This window comes from Desmodus rotundus, chromosome 3 (genome assembly GCF_022682495.2).
Source record: "Desmodus rotundus isolate HL8 chromosome 3, HLdesRot8A.1, whole genome shotgun sequence".
NCBI classification, from domain to species: Eukaryota; Metazoa; Chordata; class Mammalia; order Chiroptera; family Phyllostomidae; genus Desmodus; species Desmodus rotundus.
In genome coordinates, this window is record NC_071389.1 from 103,498,176 (window position 1) to 103,510,330 (window position 12,155).

The window sequence follows — 12,155 nt, forward strand, 5'->3', positions numbered from 1 at the left end:
TTTTCTCAACTAAACATGAGAAATGATTTACTACCTTAGGGACAGCAATGATTTCATACAAGGATACAAAAAGCACAAAACATAAAAACAAAAAAATTGATAATAGACTTCACAAAACACAAAAATTTCTGTTCTTTGTAGTACGCTAGTGAAGAAAATTAAAAACCACAGACTGGGAGAAATAGTCATAATATACACCTGTACCCATTATTTGTTAATGCAGTAAGACAAACCACCCAATGAAAAAATAGGCAAAAACTGTTAACACACTTTACAAAAAATATAAAAACAGCTAAAAAGCACATGAAAAGATGTTCATTATTAGTTGTTAGGAATATAAAATTTGTTTAACGTAGTTTTTTTTAACCCTCACCCAAGGATGTTTATGGATTTGAGAGAGAGAGGGGCAGGGAAAAAGGAAAGAAGAGAGGGAGAGGGAGGAAGATAAGCAGACATCGATGTGAGAGAGAAACATTGATGAGTTACCTCTGTACATAACCTGACCAGGAATCAAACCCACAATCTAGGTATGTGCCCTGACCAGGGATCAAACCCGCAACCTTTTGGTACACAGGACGATGCTGCAACCAACAGAGCCACCTAGCCAGGGTAGGAATATAAAATTTAAACTACAATAGACACACCTATACTCAGAATATGTAAAAGATAAAGACTCCTTTTCTTTGTCACAAAAAAAAAAAAAAAAAAAGAAGAAGAAGAAGATGAAGACTCTCAAGTGTTGGTAAAGATATGGAGCTACCAGAGCATTCTCATTCAGTGCTGGCAGGAGTGTTAAATGGTATAACCATTTTGGAAGAGCTTGGCAGTTTCTTGTAAAGTTAAATATACAGCCATTTACTCCTAAATATTATTCAAGACACATGAAAGCCTAACGTTCACAGGAAGATTTCTACACAATGGTCAATAGTTGGAATCAACTCAGATGTCCAACCAAAGGTCACTGGACAAACTGTGGTTATGACCTATGATGGAATACAACTCAGCCATAAAAAGGAACAAAACTGAGTCTGGGCAGTGATGATCAGTTGGTTGGGCGTTGGCTCATGAACCAAAAGGTCACCAGCTCAATACCCGGTCAGGGCATACATGCCTGAGTTGCAACATCAATGTTTCTCTCCCTTTCTTTCTCCTTCCCTTCCCCTCTCTCTAAAATCAAAATTAAAAATATTTTTTAAAGAAAGGAACAAAATGTGAATATAATGACATGCTAAGCAAAATAAGTCAGACACAAAAGAGTACATACTATGAGATTTCATTTATATAAAATGTTAGAAAATACATGCCCTTGCTGGTGTAGCTCAGTGGATTGGGTGCCGGCCTATAAACCGAAAAGGTTGCTGGTTCAATTCCCAGTCATAGCACATGCCTGGGTTGTAGGCCAGGTCCCTGGTTGGGAGTGTGCAAGAGGCAACCAATTGACGTGTCTCTCACACATCAATGTTTCTCCTCCTCCCTTCCTTTCTCTTTAAAAATAAAAATTGAAAACCTTTAAAAATCTTTAAAAAAATATCAGAAAAGACAAAACTAATTTATAGTACCAGAAAAATCAACAGCTGCCTAGGACATGAATAAGGAGTGGGAAATAAACACAAAGGGCACAAAGGAACTTTTGTTGGATGATGGAAATATTGTTTATCTTAATTGTGGTGATAGGTTGTGTGAATATATATACATCTGTTAAAACTTATTGACTTAAAATTGGGTATTTTAATATATGTAAATTATCACCCTGACTGGTATATCTCAGTGGATTGAGCACGGGCCATGAACCAAAGGGCTGCCGGGTCCATTCCCAGCCAGGGTACATGCCTGGGTTGCAAGCCAGGTCCCCAGTGTGGGCCACCTGAGAGGCAACCACACATTGATGTTTCTCTCCCTGTCTTTCTCCCTTCCTTCCCCTCTCTCTAAAAATAAATAAAATCTTTAGAAATGTATATATATGTAAACTATACCTCAATAAAGTTAATTAAAATGTCATTTATTCATTAATTATTTAAATAAAGACATACCTTGTTTTATTGTACTTCACAGATACTGTACTTTTTACAAATTGAAGGTTGGTAGCAAACCTGTTGGGTAATATATCAGCAGCATTTCTCCAACAGTATTTGCTTTTTTAGCAAGAAAGTATTTTTTAATTAAAATATGTACATTTTCTACACGTTACTGTACACTTAATAGACTACGATGTAGTGTAAACATAATTCTTACATGCACTAGAAAACCAAAATATTTCATGTGACTTGCTTCATTACCATATATGCTTTATTGTAATGGTTGGGAATTTAACCACAGTCCTGTAATCTTGTATAAAACTTTGCTTTGTGTATAATAGAAGTTGTTAATTAAATGACAATTGTAATATGAAACATTTCCTGAGATACAAGTATGAATCAACAAACACTTGTTGGAAGAAAGTATGACCCTGATTCCTAGAGATAGACAAAAAATTCCTTTTTTATATTTACTGAGTATTTACTCAACATCTACTTACCATATGCCAAGACAGTATGAACCACAAGGAAAGACAGAAGTTCAGAACAGAGAGAAACCAGTACATTACTGCCTAGGAAAATGACAAAATATTTAAAACTTACGTTGTTAGCAAGAACGCCCCATCACCACATCTTTCCAGAGCCTTTCGTGCAGGAGGTTTCGCTGCAAATTCTACAAAACCTTTTCCTGTAGCTCTACCACGATCATCCACAACCACAACGGCTTTCTCTACTGGACCAAACTGGGAAAATGCTTGCTCTAGAAGCTCATTGGAAACAACTGGAGAAAGGTTCTTGACAGTTAGGGCTGCTCCATGTGTAGCAAAACGAATTCGGAGAGGTCTGCTCTTCAAAATGGTGCCATCAAGCTCTGCTTTTGCAATTTCAGCCAGCGTTCTGGATTCCTTTTTAGGAGGAAAAAATTACTTTTTAAAGATGATAGAAACAGAAAAATTGTAAATAGTAGTTTGTTTCTAGGGAGACTAGCTAGTCAGCTGGGTAGCTTTAGGAAATGACTGACGGGATCAATTTGTCTTTGTGTCTTTCAATTTTGATATAACATCAATTAATTATCTGATGTAATTTTAAACATTCTGAGTACAAAGTCCCAACCCCAATGTCCTATTAAAAGCCATCACTTTGCCCTGGCTGGTGGCCCAGTTGGTTGGAGCTCTGCCTGATGAACCAGACTGCAGGTTCAATCCCAAATCCAAGCACAAAACTAGGTTGCGGGTTCTATTGCCTATCAGGGTTCATACGGAAGGCAAACGATTGACGTTTCTCTCTCTAAAATCAATTAAAAAAAAAAAAACCTCTGCCTGGTGTGGCTCAGTGGATTGAGCGCCAGCCTGCGAATCAAAGGGTCACAGGTTGGATTCCAGTCAGGGCACATGCCTGGGTTGCAGGCCAGGTCCCCAGTGCCGCTGCAAGAGGCGCGCACGCGCGCACACACACACACACACACACATATTCTCAGGTAAGAATTTTTAAAAATCCATCACTTAAAAGATTATCTGCTCATAAACAAATTATAAACTATTAAATATGCTAACAAAATCCTTTTTAAAAATCTCCTACATATATCAAAAGAAATACAGAGTGAAGGCGGTATGAGGGGACTATATAGTAATGGAAAAAATACAATAAAGATTAAATAAAAAATTAACAGAAATAAAATACCTAATTATTTTTCAAGACCAAGTACCAGTTACTAGAAACTATTGTTGAAAATAAAATTCTCTATGTACTCCAAGTTTTTAATATTTATCTATCTTTTTTTTAATTGACTTTAGAGAGAGGAATGGGAGGGAGAGGGAGAAAGACAAAGAAAAACAAGGATTTGTTGTTCCACTTATTGACACATTCGTTGGTTCATTCTTACATGTGCCCTGACGAAGGATCAAGCTTGCAACCTGGTTGTACTGGAACAAGCCTCTAACCAACTGCGCTACCTGGCGAGGGCTATTTATATCTTAATAAAACATATCACCTCTCCAATGTCAGACAAATCCTCTTTTCCTTTTTATTTCCATTTCTCTTTCATACTATCTGTGAAAATTACTACCAGGTGTTGTTAATCACTTTTCCAGAAATATTTTCGTGGGCTACATATTTCTCACCATTATATTTGAGAAGTGCACACACACACACATACTCAGGGGCTGTAAATGTTCTCTCCATTTCATACAGGAACAAAAGCACATGCACTTATATAAACTAGAAAATCCGTTCATTGCTGAAACCCCAAGAGATGTTCCTTCTTGAAGAATTCAAGCTGGTATAGAATACTGACATCCAAAAAACAATGAACGACAAACTGCTAAATGTTATTTATTGTAAATAATAAACAATAAACTGCTAAAACTCAGATATGGTGTTTTTGTGTTGTAAGAACTGTCCAGACTTAAAAGAGGCTTTGTATGCATTTTTAAGAAGAATACAAATATATTATCTTATGAAAAAAGTCTTAAAATCACAAAAGGTCTTTATTCAATCCCTAAAATGTTCATACAGCTTTAAAATACTGCACTTACACAAAAATCTACCTACAAAATATTACAAAGAAAAATGAATCTAACCTTTTTACAGATATTCAAAACGGCCACTGTTTTTTACTCTTAATATTTGTAGTTCTAGCAAGTATTTAATGTGGATCCGACAAGCTATTATGAGTATCCAATAGCTACTATGTACCTAATACATCATAATCCAACAACTGAGAAGTAGATTTTAGGAATGGAGTCTTGAATTAAAATGCCATCAGGTATAACTGGGAGTGGAAAGGGACATGAGGAAATTTCATGGGATGATAATAATGTTCTGTAGCTTGGTTAAGAGTTTGAGTTAAACAGACTGATGTAATTGTCTAAAATCACCAAATCACACACTTAAAATTTGAAAGTTTCACTGTATGTAGATTTCAAATACCTCAAAAAATAATACCAGAGTTTAGGTAATAAGCATGCTGGAGTTTTATTTAAGAGTCATAAACTGATGAATGATGGAGAGATGAATAGATATGTGGGAAAAAAAACCATATAGAGCAACACTTAACTGTAGAATCAAGGTGGTAGGTTATGAATATATATATGTGTGTGTGTGTGTGTATGTGTGTGTGTGTGTGTGATCTGCCTCAAATCTTTTACAATAAAGTGTTTGGGGACAGGAGGATAGAGAGCTTAGTGAGGACATGGTAAAATTACAGTGTTTCTAGCAGGAATCACATTGTCAGATTCCATCAGATACATTCACAATGCCATTTTTTTTCCCAGGGGAAGCAAGGAACCTCAACTTTTGTTAAATCAAGTATTTCTTAATGTTAGAAATGAGTTCAACTTTTAATACTTTTTGGCCCAAGGAATGTGTTTACATTGTCAGGAATTCTCAGTGTCATAATCCTCTTAAAGTTTATATTGTTCATGATTTTAAATGTTTCTACATCAGGGATTTTTAAACCTGGGCACCACTGACATCATGGGCAAGATAATTCTTGTTTTGTGGGTGCTGTCCTATGCATTGTAGGATGTTTATCTCAGTAAATCCACACCCAGTTTTGACAACAAATATGTCTCCTGACATCAAATATGTACCTGCATCACTCTAAATAAAAAGTAAAACTACAGGTTCTTAACTGAAAGCAACAGAAGAAAATAAAGTAAAAAGAAGAAACTTAAGTGATTACCCAAGATACAGACTGCTTGAACCAGGGCAGGGGGTGTCCAATCCACGGCCCACGAAGGCTATGTATGCGGCCCAACACAATATCATAAATTTACTTAAAACACTACTTACTTTTATTACTTAGAAATGTACATTTTCCATATTAGTGATCACAAACTTGGGACCTGCTCAACAATTTTAGGTTCACAGGATGATGCCCTAACCCACTGGGCCACATCAATCAAGTGCTCGATGATTTTAAAAGATCGAAAGGGCCACTGCATAATTAGAGTTATTATGTGAGAACTCTTTTGCTTACATGTGGTGACGGATATCACAAAAATTATGCACAGACTTTTTTATGGCTCATCAGCTTTCATTAGTGTTTGTGTGTTTAATGTGTGGCCCAAGACAACAATTCTTCTTCCAGTGTGGCCCAGAGACGCCAAAAGGTTGGACATCCCTGAACTAGGGTCTAATGATTACCAAAAGACCCTTTCCAAAGGCTCTTTCCAAAGCACATGATCTTTTCTCTCACTGTTTATTAGTGGTTAAAATTCCCCACTGCAAGAGTACTAATAACTATAAGGAAATCTAATGACGCTAAATGGAAACAGCCTTTAAATAGATCAACAAAAAGTTGATAAAATAACTTGCAGTATGTTCATACTGTGAAATATTGTCACTAAAAAGAATCTAATGATGCCCTGGCTGGTGTGGCTCATTGGCTTGAGCACTGCCTGAGAACCAAAGGGTCACTGGTTCCATTCCCAGTCAGTGCACATGTCTGGGTTGCTGGCCAGGTCAGTTTCCCAGTAGGGGGCACATGAGAGGCAACCACACATTGATGTTTCTCTCCCTTTTTCTCCCTCCCTTTGATCCCCACCCCACCTAAAATAAAATCATTTCAAAAAAAAAATCTAGTGAAACAAAAAAGATGTCAAAGATATAAAAAATTAAAAACTCAAAATCACAATACAATGTATACAGTATGGCTTTATTTTTATGGAAAAAATATACAAAGATTAACAGTGATCATGTTTAGTAAGTGCATTAGGAAAGGGAAGATCTTTCTTTCACTAGTGTAAACTGTAATTAAGAGAATTTCCCTGAAATAAAAGATGACTTGAAATCATATGCTGAACACGCCCACTAAGTACCTTTTGCACTGTCTTCTCTAATGCATATATGAACATTCTGTAAGAAGCATACATTATTTCACAAGTAAAACTAAGCCTTGGCTGGTGTGATCAGTGGATTGGGCACCAGCCTGCAGACTAAAGATTACCAGTTTGCAGGTCCAAGGCTGGGGGCCTGCAAGGGGCAACCCACCAATGTTTCCTTGGGGACATGCAAACCAACCAATGTTTCTCCTGAACTCCCTCTCTCTCCCTCTGCCTTCCTTCTCTCTAAAAATAAACAAATAAAATATTTTTTTAAATGTAAAGCACGAGGGGAGGTGGTTAAGTCCCCTATAAGTAAAAGTAAATCCAGTTCATTTCTAATTCTTTAATTGAAAAATGGTTCTCAAACTTTACCATCAAAATAACACCAGAGATTGCTGGACCCCAACCCCAAAATTTCTGACTCAGTAGATCTACAAAGGGGCCCTAGAATTTGCATTTCTAACAAATTTCCAGTTAACTGATTGTTTAGGTGAGACAATTTTTGAGATAGTATAAGGTAAGCATTGCTACCATGAACAGAGGGAGAAATAAATTAAGCGGCCTTCTGCTTACACTAGGAAGAGATCTGAAGCAGTTGGACAGGGCCAACAGTTCTGTGAATCACGGCTCCAGAAATCTAGATTACTAAAGCTAAAAGTAGGAGATGGAATAATAAAAGCAGAAACCGAGTCCATGTGAAATACCATCTTTAACTACATTAAACTACCTTTAAAATGCACTACAACTTTTGAGTTAATTTATCCAATCTAAATTGGCAATAACCAGTCACAACATAAAAAGGATAAGTTGTTGGGTCTAAAATTCCACAAAAATGTGTCTAAAATACAAATACAGTCTATTTCATCCCTAATGTACCAAAGCCTCACACTATGGATTAGGACTTCACCTCAAGGAAGTGCCACTTAAATTCTTTTCCCTGCCCTGTCCAGGTAGTTCAGTTGGTTAGAGCAGCATCACAATACACCAAGGTTGCAGATTTGTTCTCCCAGTCCCAGAACAAACAAGTAGCAACCAATGAATGCATAAATAAGTGGAACAACAAACTAATGTTTCTTTCCTTCTTTCCCTCCCTCCCTATCATAAATCAATAAATACACTTTTTAATTCTTTTCCCTACCATTACATACCTGTAATATGCTGACCCTATACCACCTCAAAAATGTGCCTGACCTCATCAATTAATTGCAAAACCACAACTACCATTCCAAAAAAATTTATCCGCATTTAAAATTACTTAAATGAGTAAAAAGTACTTCTTTTTTTGTAAAGATTTCACTTATTTATTTTTAGACAGAGGATAAGGGAGGGAGAAAGAGAAGAAGAAAAGCATCAATGTGTGCTTGCCTCTTGCATGCCCCCTACTTGGGGACCTGGCCTGCAACCCAGGCATGTGCCCTGACTAGGAACCAAACCAGCTACCCTTTGGCTCACAGGCCAGCACTCAATCCACTGAGCCACACCAACCAGGGCATAAAAAGTATTTCTAAAAACACAAATCAGATAAAACTATCACTATTTTAGAGCTAGTACACCACCCCTATACACACACTACAGCCACCATGCCATTACTTACATTCAAATCAGGCATGTACTCTATGATTTTCCTAAACAGAAAAAAATACATAATAGCTCAAATATATTTAAACCTTTTAAATTTACCTATGCATCATAGAGCTCAGGTTAAACAGTAAAATTAATCCAAAAAGTCAAATTTTGTACACCAAATTGTAATTTCCAGCTGACAAATTTTTAACATTCTTACACAAAAATTTAAGGTCATAGGTTTGGAGGAACATATCCCAAAGGCACAAGATAACAGCAGCCCTTCTCACCTCCCATTTCATAATCGCATAATTTTTTTTTTTAAAGAAAGGAAAGCAATGAGCTCTCCTATCCAATGTATCAGCCACTGGCCACATGTGGCTATTTAAGAATATATAAAATTTAGCCCTGACTGGTGTGGCTCAGGTGGTTGGGCGTAACTCCACGAAGCGAAAGGTCACTAGATTCCGGGTCAGAGCACCTGCATGGTTGTGGATTCAGTCCAAGTAGGGGGAGCATACAAAAACCAACTGATCTGATTGATGTTTTCCTCTCACACTGACATTTCTCTTCCCTCCCTTCTCCCTCCCTCCTCTTTCTCCCTCCCTTCTTCTCTCTTCAAAAATAAGTAAACAACAATTTTTAAAATGTAGAAAATAGAAAAAAGAAAATATTAAATAAATAAAATCTAAAATTCAACCCCTCGGTCACAATAGCCTTATTTTAATTAGTCAACAATCACATGTCTAGTGGCTACTATATCACAAAGCACAGATACACAGCATTCCTATCATTGCAGAAAGTTCTACTGCACAGCTTTAATAAAGGATTATTAAAGATAAGAAGGAAAAAGATTTTCCCATGTCAATATAATGTTTACTGGCTTATTTGTAAACATAAGGACTTCCAAAAGAGGGAAATGCAACCCTACCATTCTTCCAGAATGTCAAACTTCAGCATAGACTAAGATGATGCCAGAAGCTAAAGATTTCAAAAATGTTAAATACCATCCTTTTCGAAAAGCTTACTAAAAGTTGTCAACAATACTTTATTGTAGAAACCTAACTTCCTGTATTTTAAGAAAACTTCTGAACACATATATATTAAAAACAATTTTTAGCAAGTGACAGGCTGCTTCTTTGATGTCCAAAACATAATTGAGGGGAAGGAGGAGGGGAGCACCGGGGAGTGAAAAGGGGTGGGGGAATAAGGCAGAAAATTGTACTTGAACAACAATAAAAAATAAATGTTATTTAAAAAAACATAATTAAGTGCATTAATAATTTTATGTTGAAAATGCACCGGTTAAGAAAATTTCCATGTCTCATTAATACCCTATGAAGATTTCCCCTTCTCTTAAAGCCTTTTAGATGTTCAAATGTCCTCCCTAAAAAGTAGTGTCATTTAATCGCAATCAATTTTCTACACATATTAAAATTTTGTCTTCACCACTCACTGAGAGAACGCAGCATTAAAAGCTAAAGTTCCGCCCTGGCTGGTGTGGCTCAGTGGATTGAGTTCCGGCCTGTGAACCAAAGGGTTGCTGGTACAATTCCCAATCAGGGATTGCTGGCCGGGTCCCCACTGGGGTCTCATGAGGCAACCACACATTGATGTTCCTCTCCGTTTCTTTCTCCCTCCCTACCCCTCTCTCTAAATATAAATAAAATCTTTTAAAAAATAAAGTAAAATAAAAGCCAAAGTTCCAACAGGAAAGCTTCCACAAACTACCATGACGGTAAAAATCTAAGGGTCAAACAAGATAACACAGGTGATTTACTTGTGTAAAAAAGTCTCCCTCCAAGAAAAATATTTTTTGGGAAAAAAAAATTCAGCATCTAAGTATGAATTACAACAGTGCTATAAAACTGACACTGATGGAATTCACCAGAAAGCACTTAGGAACACCAAGTACATGATAACTGTCCTTAAGTGTAAACCCTCACCGTTCAGACTCTTTAAAAAATAGAGAGAAGGCACGTATTGTGTATCCCACTGAATAACTTCCTAAGATTTAAATTAAAAATGAGTAAAGATATATAACACTCTAGTATTAAAGTATGTAAGTATTAAAATAGTATGTAATTCCAAAGTGTGGAAACTTCCCAAATGTTGGTGGGGACACATTGTACTAGGTAACAAATTCGGCACAGTCCCAACACTAGAAGTGTAGGATAAATGCGGGCTGCGCTGAGGCGAGGCACGGTGAGGAACAAGGGGGGTTACCGTTAAATATCTGAAGGTCTGGTGGAAGCCAAAGTGACGATTTGGTTAATTTTATAAGAAGCAACAGTGCAAGGTGGGCCTTTGTGCCCCGTGAAACTTCCAGTGAGGCCGCAGTTCCCGTTCCCAATTCCTTTCCCATTCATTCTCCTTTCCAACCCATTCTGCCTGGACTCGGAGTTGCCAATCCGCTGGTTCCCGGTATCAGTGACCACAACCAGCACGGCAGGGCTAACCGCCAGCAAGGCAGGCTGCTCGGAACGTCGGGCGACCCGCCGGCCGGGAGAGGACGACGACCCGCTCCTGCCCCACACTCACCAGGCGGATGAAGCCGAAGCCGCGGTCGCGGTTGATGAAAACCTCGCTAGGCTCGCCATAACGCTCGAAGAGCCGCTTGAAGTCCTCCTCCGTGATATCGGTAGGCAGGTTGCCCACGAAGAGGCGGCAGCGCTGCGTGTACGTCTTCTCGCCCGGCTTGAGGAAGCTCTTAATGTCGATGGTGAAGCCCACCTCCTCGTCCGGGCGCTCGTCCGCGGGCGCGGACGCGGGAGTGGGTGGCGCGGTCTCCCCAGCCAGCACGAGCGCCATGGCGGCCGTCGGCTCGCTCTCCCCTGCCGCCGATTCAAGAGCGCGCAGGCGGGCCGGGTTTTTCTCAATTCGGACTTGCTTCAGGTTTCCCCTCAACATCATCGGAGGGCTTCGCCTCGGGCCTGCAGCCAACCCTAAAGATGCGTCTGTGGTCCGTGCCTTCGTAAGGAGATGATACTGGAAAGGAGAAAGCCAAACAAAACCGCGAAATGGCCAAGCCTGCAGCACTCCACGGACCTCCCTACGCCCGCGGCCGCTGCACGTTCAAAATGGCGCTGCCTCCAGCCGCAGTTGGAAGGGACGCAGACCACAAGCCCCGCCCCCACGCTAACGCGGGCGCAGGAGCCGACGCGCTTGCGCAGTCTTGGCGCCAACGCACCTGAGCTAGGACGCTTCTGCGCACGGCGTTACCGGTGTTCGCTTTACACCACTCCATTTAGCTCAAAAGACTAGTTTCCCAACCCCCAAAAATAGCAGGAATTCTTGGTTGTACATACAGGGAAAATTGTGCGATGTGTGCAGCCGTGTGTTAAAATACGATATTTTATGTAAATATCCGATTCAATTTTCAGCGACTACTGAGAAATGAAAATCTGCACATTTTATGCACAGCTTTTAATGACAGCATATTTCCCAATAATTGAAACAAGTAGAAACACGTTTTTCCTCTTTCAAAAACAAGGTTTTTATTATATTTCCTAATAAGCCACTCCAATTCTATAAAATAACTGTGGCTATGAAAAAGTAACACAACCAGCCCCAGAACTCGTATGGCACTACCCTGTGACAAGAGTCCACAAACGTTTTCTGTAAAAGGCCTGAAGGCAAATATTTTAAGATATGAGAGCCATACCAGTGTCTAACAAACTATTCAGTGCTGTCCAGTACTGCTCATAGTACATGGTAAGTCTTCAGTGAATGTTAAGAAATGAATTCAGTC

General features: G+C 38.8%; 1 protein-coding gene across 1 annotated transcript in view; it reads right to left on the reverse strand.

The window, feature by feature from the left end:
- PSPC1 (paraspeckle component 1) overlaps positions 1–11,490 on the reverse strand; it is a 77,224-nt gene extending 65,734 nt beyond the window's left edge. The window contains exons 1-2 of the mRNA XM_024580776.4: positions 10,946–11,490; positions 2,619–2,920 (exon numbers count right to left, since the gene is read on the reverse strand). Of these exons, the coding sequence (XP_024436544.2) occupies positions 2,619–2,920; positions 10,946–11,317 (674 nt within the window). The 5' untranslated portion in view covers positions 11,318–11,490. The remainder of the gene's footprint in view (positions 1–2,618; positions 2,921–10,945) is intronic.
- Between the last annotated feature and the right edge of the window lie 665 nt (positions 11,491–12,155).